Consider the following 24,822-nt stretch of genomic DNA (forward strand, 5'->3'; position numbering starts at 1 on the left):
CTCCTAACCAGAAGCATCCCTGGGGGGGGGTGCAGTCTGCACTTAGGCTTGTGTGTGTGCTGCTCTGGGCCTCGGGGGGGGGGGAAATCTCCTGCCTGGGTGGGCATTTGTTTTCCTGGTTGTGTGGCTGTTTTTCCCAGGCCTCAGGAGGTCTCTGGCCCAGGTGGTTGACTGCTTTCCCACCCCACAGGTGCTTCTCCTGGCCATGTGGCTGCTTCCAAGGGTCTTGAAGGGGGTCTCCTGTCCTTGGGGGAGAGGTTTCTGACCCAGGCAGGTGGCTGTTTCCCCAGCCGTGCATCTGCTTCCCCGTCCTGCACAGCGCTTCCCCAGCTGTGCGGTTGATTCTCCTGGCCACGTGGCCTTTTTCATGGGCCTCAGGGGGTGTCTCTGGGCTTCAGGGGAGGGGTCTCTGGCTTGGGCAGGCAGCTGTTTCCACAGTCCACATGGCTTTTTTCACATGAACATGCCCCAAGAAGTTCTGCCTAGAAGATCTTCCCCCCAGAAGCCCTGCCTCCCTGCACCAGGTGACACCCTGGGCAGGTATGCTGCTGCTCTTAACCCCAGTGAATGTGGAGGGACCACTGTAATAAATAAACATTTTAATCAATCAAACAAACAAAGAAGCAGAGGCAATATGGCTCTTAGAGATGTACATCTTTGCTTAGTTTGTTCTCATGTGCAAGAACAAAGAATTTTGGAACTGTTCACTCTTATGGGTGAAGGTCATGAGATTTTGCATATTTTTGATTATCTTTTCCATTTTGCGATTTTGTTGGTGAAATTTCATTTGTATAGTGCTTTTTGTAAAAAAAAGTGTGGTAAACGATTGGATTTTTTTGTTGTGGTACAAAACTTAATTGTTTCACAAAAACATTTGTCCCCAAAATGTAATATTTGTGAAGGATTGAAATTTTTGAGAAAAGTCCTGAAATCCTGCAGAGGTTGACCTTTTTAAAAAATAAGTCTTGATGTACCAAAGCATCTGCTCCTACTGAAAATGAAAAATAAAAAAATGCAAGTATTCATTACATCTTTGCATATCAGTTGCTAGGGAATGTAGGACATTTGTACCTATGTTCTCCTGGCAGGTTTCCACAGACAACTTATTGGCCACTGTGTGAATCATGTTCTGTACTGGATAGGCCCTTGGCCTGATTCAGCATGACTCCTTTTAAGTTCTTGAATGTGGAGCAGTAGTGATACAGATAGAGAGCATGCAGACTCTCTTGTACAAAATTATTATTGTAACTATTCATTCATTTACTATATTCTTTCTCTTCCTCCCCCAGAGAGCTCAGATCACATACATGGTTTTCACCTCTGCCCATTTTTATCCTCACAACAATACTGTCAGATCAGGTTGTGAGGTAGTGACTGGCCCAAGGACTCCCTGGGATTTTCATGGCTGAATGGGGGATTTAAACCTGAATCTTTCCAGTTATAACTTGACTGCTATACCGTGATGTTTGATTGTAAATAAAAGGGGAACAGGGCGTACATGTTTATTAGATTTTATTAGAGTGATTTACTTAAAGATGAATGCTTCTCTTCTATATCTTTCATATTGCTTTTCTAACAAAGTGCATACATTGTGGCTGGCCTACATTCACTGTCCATTTTCTCCTTAGGCATTTGGATTTGATCCCAAAATAGACAACTATATTGAAAAAGCAGTTGGTGTGTTTGGTGGATTCTATATCCTCTTCTTTGTGGAAAGAGTTCTTAAAATGATACTGAAGACCTACAGCCATGTAAGTAGGTAACAGGCTTGAAAGATCAAAAATGTTCATATTTTGGCTACTTTTGATTTTTGAGTTCAATATATTTATTTAACTGGACAGAATTTAAGGCCTAAAAGCTGTTAGGTTTAAACCAGGGTGGGTTTAGACTTCCAGATGATTGATACTATAACTCTTGTGTTCCCTTATCCAAAGGCCAAAACTTTATATGAAGGTCCAGAGTTAAATCCCTGGTTTAAATCAAGAGCAAATGATAGATGTCTCCTCCTCAGGCCCAACATGCAGAGAAGAATCTAACAAAAAACAACTTTTCCCAATTCTTCACAGTATTTATGTATATATTACATTTTGAAGTAGTCAATTAAAGTAGTACATCAAAGTAGTACATTACTAACACAATTTTCACTTATATGGAAATATATATGTGAATGTGACGCCTGGATAATTTGGGCTGAATCCAAATTTAGTTATACTAGAATAAACTCATTGGCCCAAAACATATATATGTGGAAACAGCTGAATGGTAGAACACAAATAAGGTCCACATATTTGCTCCTGTACAGGCAGTGTAGTGAACTAGGGGAATGTTGTTTAGACTTAAGGAGAGAGATCCTTGTCTTAGTGGTACAGCACATACTTTGCACATAGATTTCAACTCCTGACATTTCAAATTAAACATCAAGTAGCAGGGATGGAAAATACTTTTTTATTTACTACTTTTAATACAATTGATTTAGTATGTGGACAGTGAGACTATTAACAAAAGTATGCAGATAGCTTTTGGTTTCTCATCACTGGGAGGACGCTACAGTCATTAGGATCCTCCCTTTGCTTTTTGATTTATATGCAAATAAATGCACACAACTCTATAAACATCTATATCTGAAAAATGCTTGCAGTCACATTTTGGTCAATGGGAAGAATGCTTACTAAATTGTGTTGAGAAAAGTGCATTGAAAGTACATACAGTGGGGAAACTGTACTACAATATGCCCGAATTTCCATGCAAAAAACAAAAAAACAAACAAAAAAACCAACCCTCTACCTGTACACACACAAAAGCAAAGTCTCATAACCTGGTATGAAATAAGGACAGAAGGAAAATACAGGTGGGATCTGGAGAAATCAGTGAAATTGAAACTGGGAAATGCAATCAAATTGAGATGTTGACACTTCCTTATCAAGTAGGAGAGGATGTGAAAAATCTCCGTCTGCTACTCCAGAAAGCCCCTACCAATTAGAGCAGACAATATAGACTATATATGGGCTATATGGACCAATAGTCTGTTCTGATTCAAGACAGCCTTCTGTGTAAGTGATATTTTGCATAGAATACTCATTCTGAAATGTTTTTGGATGCTGCTTCCTGCATTATTTCATTTGGTTTTTCTTAGACTGGTCATAACCACTTTGAATCTGAAGAACTGAAACTACCCCCAAATCTTCCACTTCCTGTTGAATCCTTCAAACCCACAAATGGAACAATGTGCTACGCAAATCCAGCCATAGCTGAGGCCAATGGAAATTTGAATTTTGATAATGTCAGTGTGATCTCTGGACAGGTATGAATTAACTAATTTTGCCAGTTTATGAAAACAGAGAGCTTCAGCTCTCATCTGTTTTTTTAAAGCAGTATTTTTAAAATGAATTTTCACCATGTAGTTGAGCTCTTCAGGAGTGTTGCACGTTTCCTAACAGCTGTATGCTAATTGTAGATTTAAATTTGCCTGTTGTCAGAATCTGATATTTGCTATTCTCTTCGTTTTTAATAGTTTCCAAAGTTCTGTCCTTTTGGACATCTTAGTAAAATGAAGTGTTGAAGTACTGATCTCCTCTATACATAGGCATGGCCTTTCCACACATTCTGTGCCAGCAAACCTGAGATTATCCCCGAGCATGCAGTTGACACTGATATGCAGCCAGCTGTGGTGCTCTGAAGAATAAATCTGTAGGACACATTGCATTGGAGGGCTAAATGAGTGGTAAGGACATGGTCATATATGCAAGCCCAGGACCCCAGTGTCCCTATATACCTGACAGGGTTTGAGTGTTGGCCCTGAAGCTCTGCAAAGGGTTTAGTAACCACATTGAGTGGAACAGGGTTACAGAAATCTTGTGACTGGGTCTGCAGGAGCTCTGTAACTATTCAGCCTTTTATTACACTTGGTGAATGGGGCTACACGGGCATTGGGCTTACATGCATATCTATGCCCCCCACCCATTTATCGTCCCTCACATTCAGGAGAACACTTGGAGAGACCTTTAGACATGACTAACTGAAACCCTATAGACTTTGTATGGCTAGGTCTGGATCTTTCCCAATATGTTTCAGGCATACATTTTAAAAAATGTAGGTATACAACTCAAGCAAGTAATGTGAGTTTGACATTAATCCACCCTTCTCCAGGCTTCTGAACTGGAACCCTCTGTTGTTGGGGAGTTCTGAAAATTGCATCTTAGTGCTTCTGGAGGCTACCAGGCTGGAAGAAGATGCTTTAGATAGTTTTTGATCTTTTGCTACAGGGAGTGTTTAATCTGATTTTGAAAGATCTGTTTGTGTATAGAATTTCAAAGATGGAAAGTTTTTGCATGCAACCGTTTCTGTTCTACACAGAATCGCTCAGTTCTGCCTCTTCCTATGTGGCTTCATCTGTTGATATAAGCACTGGATGGATAACATTGAACTTTGTTGAATAAAAATAGCTTTGCTGCTTTACAAATACTGCAGTAGCATCTAGTAGCCACTGAATGAAGGCCTACTTCATATGTGACTTTTTTTGGTCAATAGGCAGAATTATAATAGAAGAAAAATATTTCAGTGTTCCATTCAAATCCTGTGACATAACAGTTTCTTTTCTCTGGACTATCAGTGCTATGTCCATAGTTGAACAATAACTTCTGCACATAGGCATTTGTGACAAAATATGCATTGACATGTTCTTTGTTCATTCTAGTCTGTTTCTCCTCAGAGAAACTACTTAAAAATTAAGTTGAAACCAAGGCTCTTTCCAACACTGAGTCATTTGAAAGGTATGAGGTTTAGTAATGGGTTGGGATTTATAGCCAGAGCATCTGAGGCAATATATTCATGGAACTAAAATAAAAGTCTGTTCTATACATTCAGCAGTATCCTGAGGTGGCACAACGATCCTTTCACACAAAACCACATACAAATAGGAAATGAGGTTTAGTGGAAAAGACGATGAAGTTAGAATATTTCATTCTGTGATTCTTAAAAAAAACTTACATGGATTTTTATAAAATACATATAACAGAAAGTTAAATTAAAAGGAATCCTGAAATGTACACTGGTAGAGTCCAGCTGACTTCCTCATTTTTCTACACATATAGACCAAAGATAGAGAAAAAGCAGGCAAGAGAGTAATTTACTGAATAAGGAGGCTGGTGCAGACATAATAGGGAGTCATACTAACAATTTCGGGGTGGGGTTGAGGAGCTAACACCTGGAAGAGGCGGGACATGCAAACCTTTAGGCTTCATTTGATCTCTGCATAGGGGACATGGTAGTAATGTTAAAGCAGTGAGCACTCGGCTGGTCTTGGGGCCATGGTAAATGCAAACCTATGCCTAGAAACATATATATATCTGTCCACTCAGGAGTAATCAGGAGGCTGCCTGCTATCTAGAGCCATTCTGGGACAGCAAAAAACAGTATCTTGAATGAAATCACAAGGGCACCAATGCATTGATCTCTCAGATTGAGTCCTGGCTAATCCTAATAGTGTAACAATTATATTTATCTTTTGGGAGTGTAGGTGTCCTCTCCCTTTTAGGTGCCTGAATTGTTTGTTCTGGTCCCTGTCAATCCCTTGGATTTGTCAGGTATCCTTAAATTCAATTGACTAATAGCCAAAACTGCAAACTTCAGCACCTCTTGTCCTGCTTATACAGTGTAGGTGGCTAGTCAGGAAGACTGTAGAGTTTAATAATAAGAAAAGGAACAGTGTACAGCTCTTCTCTTAACAAATCATAAGAGGTTTTGCATCACTATTTAGTGTACAAAACTTTATATCCCATCAGATTCCTACAGGAATTCATTGCAGTAGTTACATAGAACTCAGAGAATTCAAAAGAGGCCTGGACTGAACATGTAACTTAAAAATAAAGCAGCTGAAGTCTGATGAGGAAATTGGCTGCTTCATTTGAATTACGTGTGCTCTCTTTCTGTCACGTTTCTTCAAACCTGCTTCTCAGGAAAAGTCAGTGTCATAGATGGTATCACTCACATGCTTGACTTTTATAAAGAGGTTTTGTTATTCATTTTGAAATTAGTTTGGATGTGTTTGCTTTCTTTTGGGAAATTCTGTATTCATGTTCCTCTTGTGTATTCAGTAATTATCAGGAACTCTGTAAAGTTAGGGTGAGTGCATTCTGTATTTTCTCCAGTGTGTTCAAAGGGGCATACATGGTTCTCTTCATCTTCTTCATTTCATCTTCACATCAGCCCTGTGAAATAGGGAAGACTGAGAGAGAGTGAGTGGCCCATGGTTAACCAATTAGTGTCATGCTTCACTGAGAACTAGAGCAACACAGATCTCCCAATCCTTCCCAATCCAACACTCTTAACAGCCACACTTGGGTCTTTATAAATCAAATTATTTTTCTAAACAAATAAGCATTAAGCAAGGTTAAGATTTCCTTACTATGTATATCAGTAAATGTAGTAGAAATTAAAAGCATATACATGTGTTCAGAATAATTATGCAAGTCAAACCTTTCCCAATGGACTTGGCTTTGTGTTGTCTCATTTATGACTGACTCTCAATTGAGTGGTAAAATAGAACAATGCAGTCTGGGGAATAATTCTGGAATAATTCAGATGTTGGCATACAGTGACAAATGTGTGTTGGATGCATAGTTTGTGCAGGAAAATGTTTCACTCTTTCATATCACATTACCATTACTCTACTATTACTGTGCTCTGGTAGAAGCAGCAAACAGTACTTTATAACAATTGAAGCATTGCTCAGTCAAGATACTATCATTTTGCAGGCTTGGCTGTCAATTTTGTAGCTTGAACGTCTCTACAAAAATGTTTCATTTTTGCACAGTGTTGCAGAGAAATGTAATATTTTACATAAAAATAAGTGTTTTGTACAAAATAATTTTTGTGCAAAATTTTCATTAAAAGTTTCAAAATACATTTTTTAAAAAAATATGCAAAAACGTTCATAATATTGCCCAGTTGGGAATGCAAACTGATTTTTTCATATTCATGTATAACAAAGAAATAAGTAGTGACTTGCATTCTTTGTCATAACTAACTCAAATTCTATTGATATCATTAGTTCTATTCTGAGTATGGCTAAATCTGAATTCAGCATCATATGATGACTGCTGTTATCTGAATCCTCCCAGCAGGCTTTGTAGCTAATCAAGAATTTAAATATGAAAGGATAATAATAATAATAATAATAATAATAATATATTTCACTTTTTCAAGGAATCAAAGCGGATTACAACAGTAAAATGACACAACATACAATTAAAATTACAATTAAAAAGAAAAATCCCCAAAACCCAGCCCTCCCCCAATGATAAAAACATAAAGGAGGTCTGGTTGTACTAACTTTGAAATCCATGTGCCATGGAATCTGCAAGAAAACAAGTTGCCTGGATGCAACACATTATGGACTCCTAATACTCATAATGTGAAAATAAGATTTCTCTCCCCACACCAAGTTTAGAAAAGTATCTTATTAGCAGAGAGGCATCAGAATTCATTCCTGGACAACCTAGTTCCATTAGATGCCCCTGTGCAAAATCTGCAGTTCTGTTCCCAGCAATTTACCCACAGAATGATTTATGCTTTGTGCTCTTATTTTTTAATGACTTGTTTGTTCTGGTGGAGAGGAAGAAGACTTGAGACTAATCAATTTTGACTCTTTGTAATTTAGCATTTCCTAAAATATATGGAGGAAACCTATTGGCTCTCTTGTAGCCATTTAAGGCATCAAATTACTGATTTTGCTTCTATTTCTGCAGAAAGAAGAAACTCAAAGCAGCTCATGCAAATGTTTCAAGGGACCTTCATTGTCAGAGATTGGCACAATTGCCTGGATGATCACACTGAGTGATGCACTGCACAACTTCATTGATGGGTTAGCTATTGGTGCATCTTTCACACTCTCCCTGCTTCAGGGAATTAGCACATCTATAGCAATCCTGTGTGAAGAATTTCCTCATGAACTGGGTAAGATGTTTCCTATCATCTAAAGGTATTATTACATACATCAAAGAGATTGGACTGGGATTTGGGAGTTCCAGCTCTATTCCCCACTGATCTCTAAAACTCACTGGATTACTTTAAACTAGTCACTCTCTCAATCTGACCTACCCAATAGCGTTGTTGCCAGGATAAAAATTGGGAAGGGGAGGTGATCTATATATACCTCCATGAACTGCTTAGAAGAAAAGTGGCATAAAAAGTGTTTTAACCCCCCCCCCCTCGAAGAATTAACAGCAGGATGTTTTGTAGCATTTTAGGATTATGAAAACTTTCCTAATCTTTTGGGACATATTACAAACATTCCAAAAATTCTCTGAAAAAAAATGGTACCAATATCCCTTTTCATGAGCCATCTCTTGCCTTTTTTTTCTTTTTCAGGAGATTTTGTCATCCTCCTTAATGCAGGAATGAGCACACGCCAAGCTTTGTTTTTTAATTTTTTGTCAGCATGCTCCTGCTATGTTGGGCTAGCTTTTGGGATAGTGGTAGGCAACAACTTTGCTCCAAACATTATCTTTGCAATTGCTGGAGGCATGTTCCTATATATTTCCCTGGCAGATATGGTGAGTTTCCACTATGCTTTCATTATATCATATATAAGAAAATTAGTGTTTATATGGTTAAAGAAATATTCTTGTAAGAGGAAGTTGTGAAATCATAGAATGTGTATCACTAGCATGAAACCAATTCCTTGTAGGAATTAGTTTTTTAAAAACAAAACAAAACAAAACAATCACAACTGGAATGGTACTTACTTCATGCCCCTTTTCTCTAGTAGCCACTTTGGTTGCAATCAGTTTAATGCTAAGGTGAATCTAGGAGGATGTCATTAGCTGACTGCCACATATTTAATTTTTCCTCAGTATCTACTGTCGACTTTGGGGGAACCTGAAAAAGTAGAATTGCATATGAAGGATTGATGGATGGAGATGCAGGATTTGTTTGGGGAGGAAAACCCCTGGACCTGTTGATGCAGCTTCTTCTGTCTGGCTTCCAGGGAGATCTTGATCCAGGTCACTAAACTGCACTTGAAACTTTACATATTTAAAATGATTTGAAGGCATTTGGTAGCAGGTTCCTAGGTGTGTGACACTTACAGAAAGGAAATTAGAGAAGGGGTATGTGTAGGTATCTAGTGTATGAAAATTTGTGGAAACTATTGTGATTCCAAGAGATTAATTCAAAAGCTGTATCATACCATCAGAAAAACTAAACAGAGGACCAATGACAGAAAAGGATGAGTGGAGAAAACAACTTGATGGATAAGAGCTCAATACATTTGTTTTTACAGATGCATTCATCTCTAAATATGAGAAGGAAAGATGAACAGACTAGCACTGAAAGGCATAACCATTAGTCTGGAAAATCAGTATGCAAAGGTGCTACAATTGAAAGAAAGAAGTTGGTAGCTTGAGCTTTCATGCACTACTAGAGCCTAATTCTTCAGATGTATTTGGAGAAAATAGGCTCAAGTCTAAGAAAATTCAAGCTACCAACTTTTTTCTTTCAGTTGGTCTCAAAGGCGTTACAAGATCGCTTTGCAGACTAGCACTGATTTCATGAGTCCTGTGGTACAGTAAAAGCTTTCTTCCTTTGTGTGTTGACACAAGTGTTTCTTGGGCTTAAGTAGAAAGATAACTCTACTGGTGTGCATAGTGAGCTCTTTCCACCAAGGGTAAAGGGCATCCTAGAAAGCTGCATGTGTTCTCTCTAATTTCTGCCTTAAACTTTGTTTACACCCCTGTTAAGCTCACTGTGGCAGAACAGGTGATAGGTTTCTCTGCTACCTTTCAAATCTCTCTGTCTTTAGATTTCTAGACTGGAACCTTTCATGCAGTGTCTGAACAAAAAGTAAATAATGTGTGTGCATGGTCTGTACAGAATCCTACTTTTCTGCTGAATCCCACCTTGCTCCTCTCTGTTTAGAAACAGGTAGGATTTGTTAGAACTCTTGTTTTTCACTCTTCTTGCTCTTCTTCTCACTTGCTTGCTATGAGCCAATATATAAATAAGAAAGATGTATAGGTGGTAGAATTCTGGATTTGGGGCACAACAGTACAGAACTGGTAAAACCACCTCTGAGTATTCCTAGCCTAAGAAAACCCTAAGAAATTCATGGGGTTGCTTGTCATAGTCGACAGCAATTGGAAGGCATATATACAAACGTACAGTTGGCCCTCCATATCCACAGATTCTTTGTCCATGGATTTAAGCATCCACAGCTTGATTACACACACACATACACACACACACACACCAAAAAGCAAACTTTAATTTTGATATTTTATATACAGTAAGGAGCACCATTTTATTATGCCAGTGACTTAAGCACCCATGGATTTTGTTATCCATTGGGTTTTGGAAGCAAACCCCAGGGGATAACAAAGGCCCACTGTACATACATAAATACATAAATACCTACACACACACACACACACACACACACACACACACACACCCCCCAACTTCCCTGATCTCTCATATCCCCTGATCTTCCCACTCATCCCACATTTGTCAGCATGAAAACGGCCACTTGCAGCCCTAGAAGCCAGGAACCCTTTGCCCTTTTTAGGCCTGTATTAACCCTTTTTAGAGACAGGAAGAGATTTCATATTGCTATTTATTTTAAATACTACTTTGGATGTTAAAAAGATGACCATGTGGTGGTCACTTTAAACTGTTACACATGGAAACTACTGCAACATAACTGCATCTTACAACATGGATTGGACATTTGGGTTACCTAAATTTTTCTTTATACTGGTTCACAAAGTAGTAGCCTGAGTATTGTGCTGCTCTTTTTGCTATCCAGAAGTATTTATTTTATTTGTTTTAAAACATGTTTATAACACTATACTGTTTAAAGAAAAAATTCAAAGCAGTTCACACTATTAATAAATGCACTATAAACATAGAGATTTAGAATTAGTGGCAATAGTGTGACAATGCCTGTGCAAAGAAATGCATTTTAATACCATCAGAAGCATGCTAATATTGATGCTTCCCAAAAATGGGGGTGGAGAAGCTATCTTAGGGGAAGGTGCCTCTAATTTCATCCACTGATTTCTGTATGTCTGTTCTACAGATGACTAAGTTTGACTCCAGCTCAGTGATTCTATAATGTACAATCCGCCCTTCTTTTACACGGATTTTCTGTACACGGATTCAAGCATCTGTGGTTTGAAAATATTCAAAAAAAGTATAAATTTCAAATATCAAACCTTGATTTTCCATTTTTTATAGTTTGCTCTGTTCACTATTTAATGGGATTTGAGCATACACAGATTTCGTGATACACAGGGGATCTTGGAACCAAACCCCAGCATATAACAAGGGCCCACTGTATATGAAAATATAAAGTGATGAGGTATGTACCCTACATACAGTATGTTCCAGGAACCACCCCCACCCCCACAACTATGGCACATTTTAGATTGTAATCCCATGGACCCTTACTTGGAAGAGGACTCCATTAACTCAGTGGAACATCTGAGTAAACATATGTTGGATTTTGCATGAGTACAATCAAATCTTTGATATTTACCATGACTTAGTGAGAGCAAAGATTTGTTTACTGCTACCTTTTTGTATTGTGGTCACTAGGCATTGACATGTTGCAGGTTAGTAAGGCTGTCACAGAATAGAGGGCCTTAGATCTTAATGAAAGAAGAGAAGACCTTGGATTTCAAGGGAAGATAAGCATGCTGAAACAGGTGCTTGATGCAATTACATGAGCTAAGAGAAAGTCAATAATCCTCTGCTTGGAGACAGGGTAAACCCAACATATTTTCCTACCTGTGACAGAGCAGCAAATTGTGCCTCCCCTACAAAGTCATGTTATTATGTTTGAGTAGCATAAATAACTTAGAGCCCCTATTGGAATACGCCAGAGGTCCATTTAGTTTAATACCTATTTTGGAAGTTTTATAAACAGAAGTTGGATGGACATATCTCGAGAATAATTTAGTTATGTACCCCTGCATGGCGGAGCATTTAATTATATGGACTTTGCAGTCCCTTGCAGCTTTATGATTCTGTGATTCTATCTTGCTTGTTATAGGAGCCTGTTGAGGTCCTAGCTTGAAGCTCAAGGAGAGCTGTGAAAACAAATGCACTCTCCTACTGTTTAATCTTCAGTTTGACCCTGAACTTTGAAGTTTAATTAAGCTATTAAATATAATAGTCATATCTCTCTAGCATAAATTTGTTCAGGTCCCTTTTAGGGCCATGTGAGTTTGCAGGCCACCACCAACTATTCTTATGTCAGCAAAATTCAGATAATGCAGTACATAATACAATGTAATATATATATTGTATGTATATATACCTTCAAGTCACTTGTCAACATATGGTGATCCCATGAATTCCACAGGGTTTTCATTGGCAAGGAACACTCAGAGGTGGTTTTGCTAGTTCCTTCCTCCGAATTATAGCCTACAGACTCGGCTATATTCCTTGGCAGTCTCCCATGCAGGTACTAACCAGGGCTGACCTTGCTTAGCTTCCAAGATCAGACAAGATCTGGTGCATTTGGGGTTTATCTAGGGTGCCTGCTAGAAGGTCACCTAAACAGGTGTCAGCTCACAGCTCTATCTTCTGCATACGAGTGGCTCTTGTGAGATATGACATTTCACTTACACTTCTGATATGATCAGTAAAATTACTAAAGAGGCTCCTTCCCTGGTCAGGGATAACTTTTTAGAATCTCAGAAGTGGATGTTGGGCTCATCTAAGTGGTGCATCTGGGACAGGCTTTCATGGTGGACTAGGTTGGACCACTGTTCTCTGGCACCCGTGCAAAGAGAGCTTAGTTATGATCCCATTACAATGGATAGCCACAACTATACTTTTCCCCTTGATTATATTCTCCAGTATTCTTTATGGAATTGTTGATGGCTTGTGTTTGGTAGCAAATCTGGCAACACAGGTGAGGAGCAATAAAAGACAGAGGTTACTGTCAAGATGATAAAACTTGCTCATTTCCTCATGTGTCTGACAAGCCAAGTGAAGATGTATGTGTGAGAGCAACACCACTACCTTATGTAATTAGATAACAACAGAACCACAGATTTCTTCAGTTCATCATTGTAAGATGACATTGTAGACTCCTCATACCCAGCCTATGTTTCAATGAGGGGCAGGCCATCTATTCACAAACTCTGTGAGCAATTATGGAGAAATTTCTGAAGCCACCTGCTAGCCAAAACCTTATGTTGATGCACCTGATGTTCCTCCCAACTGGGAGCTTGCACTAGGAATGTGTGGATTGGGGTTGGGTACTGAATTCAATAATTTAAGACTACCTCAGTTAAGGTCTATAAAGGATTAGGATTTACAACACCAACCCCTCAGTTCACAGTTGAGAGGAAACATCTGGATCAGCCAGGCTTGGTGTAAGTACTAAAGGGTGGCGGTGGCGATGTGTAGCCCCCAAGTCCACTTTAGCTCCCCAGACAATTTTTGTGACATCTTCAAATATCCCAGGATGCCCTTTTACTGGCAAGACATGGTGAATTACTTCTGCTTAAATAGTTTAGGAGCAACAACACACTTTAAAAAGGTTTCTACCCCCAGTGTGTGTGTATCCATTTCTGGGTTTGGATTTTGGAGTTTTTTTGGCAGTCCATGTGGCCCCTAGAAAACTGGCCTCCAGACCAACTGCCATTGACTACCCCCACAGTAGAGTCTGGCAATTTGCTTCTGGCTAGTCAAGACAGAGTAACTTTTGTAATTAAAGGTCCAGTGCAGGGGTGGGCAAACTGTGATCCGGCCCAGATTTCTTACACTTCCAATTCTCAACAGCCTTATCTAGCACAACCTATTATTATTATTATTATTATTATTATTATTATTATTATTATTTATATAGCACTGTAGATTTGCCAATGGTGAGAAATTCTGGGATTTGCTGCCCAGCATTATCTGCAGGGTAGGGGCACGTATTACCCTGTAGTTGCTTTTCGGGTTTGTTACCTCTGAACTAAAACTTTCAGTTCAGCAATTGAACTCTTGGGTTGAAGGTTTCCAGTTAAATATGGGTACAGCATCCATGGCCTTGATAAGCAAAAAGACATATCACTAGGACTGGCCCAAAATATTTTGCTGCCTCAGGCAGAGCAGCAAATGTTGTTTCCAAACCCACAGCAAGTCAAAGTTCATTGTGAACCCATCAGCAACCAAGTTCTTTTTGTCACCTGAGGCAGAAAATCCCACAAGCACTTGTCCTTCTCCCTGACAGCAAAAGAAACACTCAGGAATAATAAATCCACTAACTCATCCATGTACTGCCTTTGCATGACATCTCAAATCTGCTGCCCGAAGCAACTGCCTCACTTTCTGTAACAGAAGGGCTTGTTTTGCCTCTCTTTCTCCTTCTCTGGGAATATGAATTGCAATAATAACCAACAATGAGATTTTGTTTGCCTTTTCCTGACCCCTCAAATCATGATGCTAGAGTCAGTCCCTTCCCTCCGGTTTAATGTTAGATCTGACCCTGTTCTGTTAAAAGGGGATATTTTATGAACTGATGAAGGTGGCTGAATTCATAATTATTCTTTGCTTTATTGGGGAGACTTCAACCATGATGGAAGGTGCTAGAAATATTGGCTGTCATCTGTCTCCAATGGATTTTATTACCCCAGTTATAGAAAATTTCCTTCTTCCCTTCCCCCGCCCCACAAATCCATTTGAGTTTGGAGGATATTTCCAGGGATATAATGTTTGGACTCCTCATGTGTCAGGAGGCTTTGAAAACTTTAAATTTGATCCTACCTCATCTTTTGATGAGCAGCCAGTGCAGCAATTTTGTTGATCAGTTTTTGTCAGCACTTTGCAGTATCTGAAGTTTCTTCAGTGTCTTTGAATTAATTTCCAAGGAGAGAGTGTGTGATGATCAACAACAAGTAAATGTGTTTACCTGCCAAACTAGAAACAGCTTTGGGGAGTTGTTTTTTTTGAAGTATCTTTGTATTTTGCCTGGAGTCTGCTGATGTGCAAATGTGTGTGAGGGTGGGTGAATGCAGCAAACTGCCTATACCTTGGTCATAGAAATAAGACTTGCTGTACAAAATATGCCATGAGTTCTTTAAGTTCCTGAAAATTGCAATTGTGGTTAAGGGCTGCACAAGGGCTCTTGGGTCCCCTTCCTGCTTCTGCCTGAGCTGTATTGGACCCCTTGAGACAATCTAAATGAACTGAGCTGCCACCACCTTCTGATTTGACCTATCCTTTCCCTAGTAACTCATTAAGAGGTTACTTTGCGGTTTCACTTGCACTTTCCATCTCTGACACTGCAGAGACTTCCCTCCCTCTCCAGCCTTTGTGGAGAGATGAAACTAGATGTCATAACAGCAAAAGAGGACAAGGCACCACAAAATGTAGGACATTCAAGAAAAATGTAGGACATTACAAAATAAAAGATATATTTGTGCTTAGTCATGCTCAAAATGAAGGACATTTTGCAGTTCCTTCTGGACAGAAGGCTGAAATGTAGGACATGTCCTGGAAAAGGAGGATGTCTGGTTATCCTGGATGAAACCGAGCAAAAGGCATGTGGAAGGAGTGTGTTTCTATAAGAAGTACTTTCCAAGGAAAAGGTTTTATCCTAAGTAAGAAATGTACAGTAGGAAAAGGTATCTCTGTTCATGAAGGGCCACCTTCAGGCACACTTAGAAAAGTTACAAGTTACAGATTAGTCTCTAGATCATCTTCATCCAGGATCTTCAGCCAGGTCAGTATAATAATCTAAAGTCCCTGATGCGACTAGATAATTCTTTCTCCTATTCCACTTAAGATAGTTGGAATCATGAGTTCTGGATGTTCATGGGTGGAGCTAGGAATCTGGATGCTTATGTCCAGTCTCAACCAACTCTCCAGGTGGAACAGGAGCCCCTGGTCTAAAGAGTCCCTTTGTCAGAGACTGGCATTCATGGTTATTATTGAAGCATTTATAACTTCCTTGGAAGAGCTAGAAACTTCTCCCACCCTGGCTATCTCATTGGGCAGTTGTCTCTCATGACATGTGACTCCTTCTGATGCGGCCCCCAATAAATGCAGTTTAATACTATCAACTTATCAACCCTTTGTTACCTAGAAAGAAGACTATTATCTCTCAGCTGTACTGCCCAGACAATGGGAAATATATATATATTATTTTATTTATTTGATTTCTATGCTGTCTTTCTCCCAGAAAGGGACCCAAAGCAGCTCATAAATAAAAATTCTAACAAACATATAATAGACCCATTATCACAAGGTTTGTTTCTCATGGTTTTGTAAGAGCAATGAGGCAGCAGGTGCATTTGGATGCCATAAATTCAGTCTGTCAAGCTGAAATTCTAAATAATTCCTGCTTGTGGACAGCATGCTGGTACACACTGGCAGATGTAGCTCCTGCATGCATTGGGAGTGGCTGAAGAAGTCATGGACCTTTGGTTTATGATTCATATAGTACATACAGTAGATGGGGAAAGTGTGCTTTCCAAACCTCCACTCCCTGGCTTTTGAACTCTAAATTGCTAAATGTGAGTTAAAATGTGGCGGATTTGCCCCTGGTTCCTCACCCAAGACCCTCTCCCCAAATACCTGAAGAGTTCAACCCTTGCCAAAAAACCAACTGACAACCGGGTGAAAAATAAACCAAAAATGATATGATGCAGTTTCTTGTAATAGTTTCTTGTAATAGTGAAAAGAGACAGTGATGCAGCTCCCAAGGGTGCAACAGTAGAAAATTAGCCTCTGTTCCTTCTGCAGTTGTCTACCCTGATATAGTGTCACAACCAAACCTGGGAAAAGTAGGTTCTCTGGCTTCTTTCTACTTTCTACAGAAAAACAGCACAAGAACAGATCCTGGGTTCTTATTCTGCAGGCTAAACAAGCCAGAACACAAAGTCATACCTGGTCCAAACTTTGCCATAAATGGAAGGGCTGTGATTTGTTTAGCTGATCCCACTGCAGGAATGAGTGGTGGTTAATGGATGACAAGCTAGGGTACCCCTAGAACTTTTGGATATTTGGTTGGGTAAATCAGGCCAATGCGAAAAAGAAATGTGAGGGGTTATTATTTATTTAGATGGTGCTTTATTCCTCTGCCTAAAGGACCACAGCAATTTTAAAATGTACTTCTACTTTGTGTTATCCTTATCACAAGAGGCAGGATACCTTTTGCACAAGTGCTTGTCCATCTTTGGAAATCACAAATTCCATTTGTGCAATGAAATTCTGGGTTACCCATTCATGTGGGCAGCAAACCTATCACACTGCTGGCACAATGGTTTGATATAAGTGGGGTGGTTGTTTGCTGGCTAGGAAAACCAAGTATCCCAAAGTCAGTGGGAACTACTACAGCTTTATCACTCAGGAGTGATATTCTGTTGCTTGATTACTGAATTTGCAACCTACATTATCCCAAAAGCTTGATGTGGGTAACTAGAGTATAAGAAGTGTGTCTACGTTTGTCCGCATGTGCACATGCAGCACATAAACACACACCAACCAAATGAAATGAAATAAATATTACAGCTTGGTTGCAGCTAATATAAAAGTTCACAAGAAAGAACTTCAAAGTGCTGCTGCAAGATGATCAAGTGAAGAAGCGCATTCAAGTTAGTAGTTCAAGTTACCAGTAACCAGCAGGAGTGGTCTCAATCATGTTGGCTTGGAGATTCTGGGAATATTAGTCCAAAATGTTTGCTCTTCTAAACTCCGGCCAAGCATGTTGCCTTTTCCCACCCAACACTGACAGCTTGCTACTGTGACAATGCCACTCACATGCTGATTTGTTAGTGGCATTGTCACAGTAGCATGCTGTCAGTGTTGGGTAGAAAAGGCAACATGGTTGGACAGTGTGTGCCTGCTTGCACGCACCTATGTGATGCATGTTGCACGTTGAAGAGTCCCCCTTTTCCACCACCATCAACTCCAGCAGGGCAGAGTTAAAGTAGAATTCTCTTCCTTTTGATTGTCCTGTCATCATGGCCAACATTTCCTCTAGCAAACTACTTCAATGCCTTCTGCATTAGGTCAGGATTTCCTTATCAATGCAACCCTACCCATTATAAGACGATATAAATCATATGTTTATTGAATACAAGCCTTTGTGTTGCTAAAATGTCAAGGGCGACCCATTGGGGAATTCTCCCACAAGATGTCCCCAAAGCCTTGGAGGAAATCTTGGAAATGAGTAGGAAGTAAAATAGACAATTTATTTTGGTCATTTCCAACTAATCACTTAGACAGAACATCCCAGCTGGGCATAGCCCCAAATTATTGATTTTCAAGTGACTTGGGAACCAAATCCAATTTCATACAGTAATGTAAAATAAATCAATGGATGCACTGAAAAAAGAAAGAAAACATACTGTTGTGTAATGTTCTGCCAGCAGATGGCAACACCTACCTGAAAATATTTCTCTTTTTCTCCTCCCCTCCCCATCCCCTTTCTAGTTTCCAGAAATGAACGACATGACGAGAGAGAAAGTAACTGGAAGGAAAACGGATCTAGCCTTTTTCCTTATCCAAAATGCAGGCCTGCTCACAGGATTTGCTGCTATCCTGCTGATCACCTTGTATGCAGGTGATATTGAACTGGAATAATGTGATAATGAAGCTGTGATGATGAAGACACTTAGTAATTTTTTTTAAAAAAAATGGAAGAACTCTTGAACTCCATAAAGGGACTTGGAAGATATAAAGGATTTGTTTCAGTACTTACTTTCTTCAGGCATTTAAAAACTAAACAAACAAAAAGGTTGTTCATAGGGATCATCAAAATCAGTGCTAGGACAAAGGTTTTCCTTCAACATCTGTACATTATGATTATTATTTTTGCAAAACTCCAGCGATGACTTAAAATTGTGAGAGACTCATTAGATTCAGGGAGACCCTTTGCCTTCAAAAACTGCTCTATTCCCTGGCATCATGAAGAGCTCTGGACTGAGACATTTGTGCTTTCAAGTGAGAAATTAGGATGGCACCTTTGTCACTGTAGCCCTCAAAGGTACTGCATTCTTCTTCCATGGTGTTAAGTTTTAGACACATCTGCAGTATGTTGCAGGATAAAATAAACTAGACTTTTAGTGCAAGGTTACCTATTTTGAGTCAGAGGTAAGTGCCATTAAGGATAATAAGGCTTACTCCAAGGTAAGTGTGTATAATTTGCTGCCTCACAGAACAGTTTTACAGGGCAAAAGTGGGTCCGTCTATAGCACATGGTCTGCCTTTTCCTATGTCCTGTCAGGTTTGCACCACCTGGGCAAAAATTGAAGGTGAATTTTTCTGCCTTTCTGGCTACCTTTTCACTGGTGGCTTGTGGCCTCCATGTCTGTAGAACAATTAATACACTCTGGATTTTAATCTGAACTTCAAGAGAACTTTCCAAGGGGCTCAACACTATTCCTGAAATAGGTTTTGCACCTTGATATCTTCATTAAAGTTTGCAGTAAAATGCAGCATGTATTTACTGTTTCTTTGACACGGAAGCCACAGAACCATTGAAAATAATGTGTTTTGGTTCCATTGATTCCAGTGGGATAGAGTTGGCACTGTGTCTCTTCAGTTTTGGGGACTTGTCAAAAGAATAGGAAAGCCTGGATCATGGGGGTTTCATTGGCCTTTCCTGGTCTCTCCAACCCCATCTGACAGGAGTACTGGCTGCAATATTTTTCTGCAGCTCTGTGGACTCAGAGAGTGGATTTTCCTCTTCACTTTCATAGAGGAAGTTCCAACAAAATCCTATAGCCCTTGTCCTGTGGCTCAGTGGATTCTTGCCTTAGCTGACAAGAGCATTTAATGCAATACCACCACCTCCAGAAGAGCTTGTAGACTTCTGTAATTAACTGTGATACCAGTAACAGTTTCAAAATAGGTTTAGGTTTTTCCTCCTTAAGGGGAAATAATTTTTTTAAAATTGCTTCAGAAAGTTTGCATAAATGATGCAAAGATTCTAGTTACTAATTAACAGTGGATTAATTATACCACTTACTGCTTTTGATCTTCCTCTTTCAAGGGGATTGTGGGCTTATAGAAATGGCATTTTTTAATAAGCAAATGCCCTGATGCTAAAATTTCAACAATATCTTACATACGTAATGCTGAAAAGTCTTCAAGTTTTTAAAAATGATTAAAATCTAAGTATTTTTAATATCACAGTTTATAGTGTAGTGCATCTACAACAAAATGGTGCTGAATCACAATTGTTTTAGGTTGCAAATGAAGTTTTGAAAGCTTCATGTGACAGTTTTCATAGAAATGGATCCACCTCAAATGGCAGCAATGGTTGGTTGAGTTGCTGGCTTATTTGTGACTTAATCTTCAGCTGTTTTCTGTTTGTGGAAGCTCTGATACAGGGCCAGCTCAAAACATTTTGCTGCATAAGATTTAAAACAAGATGATACCCCCCCACCACCAATTCTGTCTACAAAAGCCAGCTAGATTGGAAATTAAGCCTTACTGATACTGGAAGAACATCCTCCACTTAACCAGAAGGCAGCAGGGGCACACAATATTGAACAGAAATTGGTCTTTTCCAACACTTCGCTGCTGCCTTCCATCATTTGCCACTTGAAGTGACCACCTCACTCTGGTCAGTGTTGGGGTGGCCATGCTCTAATATGTGCACAAAGCACCTTCACCCATAAAAACTGTGCATTGACTTCAGTAGGTAGCACAGATCTGTGCCTAGTAGAGCTCTGTGCCTCAGGACAGAAGATTGTGCATGTAACAATTCCATATAGCTATTAGAGAGGAAATGCAATCTGGATTAGTGCCATGGATTAAGGTTGTTAATTCACTATGCAAGGTTTTTCATTAAAGTAGAAATTGTTCAGCTGTCCAGAAGATGTTGAACTGCCCCTTCCACCAGCCCTAGCCAGTATAGCTATTGGCAAGGAATTCTGGAACTCACAGTACAACAATCTCTGGGAAGCTGCACAATGAACACTTTTGCTTTTTAGAGACTCATTCTGTTTGCCTGCCTGCACTTTTCTATTCTGGCTACCAATGGCTCTCTAGTGTCCAAAGAGCAGTCTTTACAAGGCCTGGTACCCAAACAATCTTTAAACTAGGACTGGGACCATAAGACCCTACAGATTTTTAAAGGTTTGTATACAGAAATAAACTGAACCTTCCCCACCTCCCAAATCTGGCATGATCAGTTCACACAATGCATGGCATTTCCCTTGAATCTGGCATGATCAGGACACACAATATACACCTCTATCCACATCAAACTTGAGGTATACCCTCTTAACCTGGTTGTCTCTGAGGTTTGCAGGAAACCCTGGTGTTTCCTGCAGTGTACACTAGTGGATTAACACTGCATTCAGGGAGGTAGGAGAGGGGAGGCCAGGCCTGGCAGTTACTGCCATTTTCCTTCAGCATCTCCCACCACTGACAGAGCACTGCCTGGGCACCACCATTTATAAATGCCCAGGCTAGTTCTCTACTCAGAATGAAACTTTAAGAAAGTATTTTTCCTGCTTGTGCAGTGCCTAGTGCCTCATTTTGTCAGTGTATGTTGCTGCCAGCAGTGGTGCTGCGAAGGAAAAAACCCAATTCCTCTTCAGAAAGACATTTACAGAAAGGAGTGTTCTGAGGTCAGAATGCTGTGCTTGGCGCCCAGAATTATTATTATTACTATTTATTTATTAACACCCCACCTTCCTCCAGGTATCGGGACTCAAGACAACCAACAAAATTTAAAACAGCCCAAGTTAAAACAATACAAAGCATTAACCAATACAAAGTTTAATTAAAAAAACAAACACCTAAAAGGCTACGTATCAAAATGTAAAATTTTAACTCTTTATAAAAGAGGTAAGCTGGTAAAAACTTTCTTTAAACATTATTCTGGATGGGAAACTGGCCTGCTAAATGGAAGTGCCTGCTAGACAGTGATCTGTCCTGGCTCTGGAATTGACAGGAAAGGCAGTAGTGGCAGACCGAATGTCCATATGTGCAAACTACTGCAGAAAAAAACAGGTGTGGGGTGAAGGATTATGGACATTCTTCCTGGCCCCAGTCTTCAGGTTCTTCACTCCTCCTTTAACCCAAAGATATTGAAACTGGCTTGATATGAATACAAAGCACGTTGCTGTATTATTACGTCCCCTTTTGACCCATTATTATGTATACAGTTTTTATATGCAGATAAATTCAAGTAAAAAGAATACATTGTATTCTTTTATTCATTTTGATTCAGACCTGATTCTACATTTTGATAAATATGAATTTTCTTGCTATAATTTAGTTCATGCAAATTGTATATTACTTGCATTCCAAAAACCTGTGCTGCTGCTAATAATAATAATAATAATCATCATCATCATCATCTTGATAATTGCAGGCAGGAATGGGAAAAGGAAATATGTGCCATATTTCTCTTCCATTACAATGCTGTTTGGAGGACGTGTGCAATATTTATTATAAAATTATCTATATTTTCCTTGCTGCTAGGAAACTATAACAATTTCACAACTCTGAGGATATTGGTGCTCACACTTCTCTGCCTGCCTTTTGAGCTGAGATTGGACCATTCCTCATTTATTGTTAAAACTTTTCTTGTGAAGCAATAAAATGCATTTGGAATATTGAAATTGCCTGCCAAAATAGTGGTCAATTTTTTTAAAAAAATTAAATAACCACATATCCAAGATTCATATGTATGTATGCCCTTCTACATGGTTTTATGTCAAATCACAAAATGTAGACAGTGCAGTCAATACAATTAAGTCAAATGTGATTTACTCCCAGACAAGTGTGCAATTTATATGTCAATAGCTGTGGGATAACATGGATACCACAGTCCCAGCTTCTTAGACTATAGTTTGGAAAGAACATCAGGACAGCACACCCATTCTACTCCAATACTTTTCCTTTCTTCACACTAGCTTGAGCACTTTGTGTTTGATTTCTTCCCCTGCCTGAAATGGAGAACTCTAATATGTTGTGTGTTTCTTGCTGTTACTGTGTCTTCAACTCATTTCTGACTCATGGCGATCCTATCACGGGGTTCAGAGGACGTTCTCTTCAGAGGCTGGGAAAGTGAGATTTGTCCAAGGTCACCCAGTGGGTTGCCATAGCTGAACAGGGATTTGAAACCTCGCCTCCAAAGCCATAGTCGAACTGCTACCCCACACTGCCTAATTGTCTATGTTTACATCCCATGATTTTAAACTGTGATTTGATCAAAACTTGGGAAAGTTATTTTTTGGACTACATGTTCCAGAATCCCCTACTCAGAATGATGGTCTTGGATCTGAAGATCAGAAAGTAACTTTTCCATAATAATAATAAATAATAATAAAATTTTTATTTGTATACCGCTTTTCCGTCTGATCAAAGCGGCTCACAGTACCATACAGTGTAATACAAAGCAGTACAATAATCAAGCAATACAATATAACATCAATTACATCAACAATATTACACAGTTCAATAAAAGTCATCATCTGGGAACAACCCATAGTACTGGTGTAATGTAATAGCTGAGATATTGAACTTCAAATTAGGAAGTCTCCAGTTTGAATCTTCAGCATGGATGATAATAAAACAACCTTTTAGGGTTGTTATGAAGATTACAGCATTTTATATACAATTCTTTTTATTCAGTAAATCATTGAGAGTTAACAGAAATTCGGATCTCAGTAAATCAACTACTGTATTCATGCTCAGACTTTCTGGTTTTCCTCTAATGTTTCTGATCCTCCCTTCCAAGACACAAAATACTGTCAGCTTCATCAGGAACAAAGAGAGATCCACTGGACATCACTGGGTACCTTTAATGAGTGTTAATGAGTTCTGTTAAACCCTCTTGAAACTCTAAATCACTAGTAGTTTCAGATTAACCTTCAGAGTTAAAACCTAATTCTTGGGCATGTTTTTAGTATAGTGAATGCCTATCTTTTTAGGATAGTGAAAGGATGGGCTACTTTGGCACATTCAGGGGCCAATTTTCTGCCCTAGGGCCCTCAGGGATGTGTGTAGATTACCCACAAAGTGACATACAAAACTTTTATGTGTCTGGAAGCTGACTTCTGGTTTTAAAAATGTGGTATTTTTTAGGGTGAAGGGGAGCTCTGTTACTCAATTAAAAGTTGAATTGCAATGTCTGGAGGCTTCCATAAGAGGAAACTTCCTTTTTGTTGTCATCAGGAAAAAAAAGGTGGATCTGGATGTGGGGTGTACAAAAATGTGGCAGGGGGCACACTTTGTCCACCTCTAGTGTAATGTTTCATAAGTTCATAAGGAAGAATTCATATTTGAGGTTTTTAAATGTTCTTTCATCAGTGTGAATGAGAAGCCCTTGAGTGGGTAGGAGATGGAGCCCTCAACATTCCTCCCGAGAGAATCCTAACAGAGGTGGTTCAGAACTATTTTGTATTGATTCTCCATTTCAGCTGCGCAGTGAAGTATGACCATGTTTATAGCAATTAGTCTCTAATTGGTTCTCCTGAAGTCACAACCCTTCCCTGATAAAATGAGTTATGGTGTGAGGGAGAGTCGGTGATGTTGGAACATGACAAATGCATCTTCTCTTCTGCATGCAGAAGAAATTTGATACTTTGTGCCCATACAAATCCAGATAATGAGGCTTCATCAACATACAATTTATTTGAATGTAGCTGCAAGGTATTAAAGGTTTGGATTCCAAAACTAAGGCTGGTAGAAACATACAGGCACACTGGATTTCACTCTCAGAAAATGTTTCACAGAATTAGATGTGAACTCGAGTTCTGAATTCTATTCACAGATCTGCCAAAACCAAAAAAAGAAGAGACAAGATCCACCAGTAGAGATGAGATGTACAGTATATCATTTCATACTATAACCTGCAGT

General features: G+C 39.3%; 1 protein-coding gene across 1 annotated transcript in view; it reads left to right on the forward strand.

Annotated features, from left to right (window-relative positions):
- SLC39A8 (solute carrier family 39 member 8) overlaps positions 1 to 23,400 on the forward strand; it is a 41,149-nt gene extending 17,749 nt beyond the window's left edge. The window contains exons 4-8 of the mRNA XM_089527248.1: positions 1,629 to 1,751; positions 3,134 to 3,301; positions 7,746 to 7,953; positions 8,368 to 8,552; positions 18,433 to 23,400. Coding sequence (XP_089383374.1) covers positions 1,629 to 1,751; positions 3,134 to 3,301; positions 7,746 to 7,953; positions 8,368 to 8,552; positions 18,433 to 18,582 — 834 coding nt within the window. The 3' untranslated portion in view covers positions 18,583 to 23,400. The remainder of the gene's footprint in view (positions 1 to 1,628; positions 1,752 to 3,133; positions 3,302 to 7,745; positions 7,954 to 8,367; positions 8,553 to 18,432) is intronic.
- The last annotated feature ends 1,422 nt before the right edge of the window (positions 23,401 to 24,822 follow it).

This window comes from Sceloporus occidentalis, unplaced genomic scaffold (assembly GCF_023333645.1).
Source record: "Sceloporus occidentalis isolate IW3139 unplaced genomic scaffold, rSceOcc1.0.p SCAF_5, whole genome shotgun sequence".
NCBI lineage: Eukaryota > Metazoa > Chordata > Lepidosauria > Squamata > Phrynosomatidae > Sceloporus > Sceloporus occidentalis.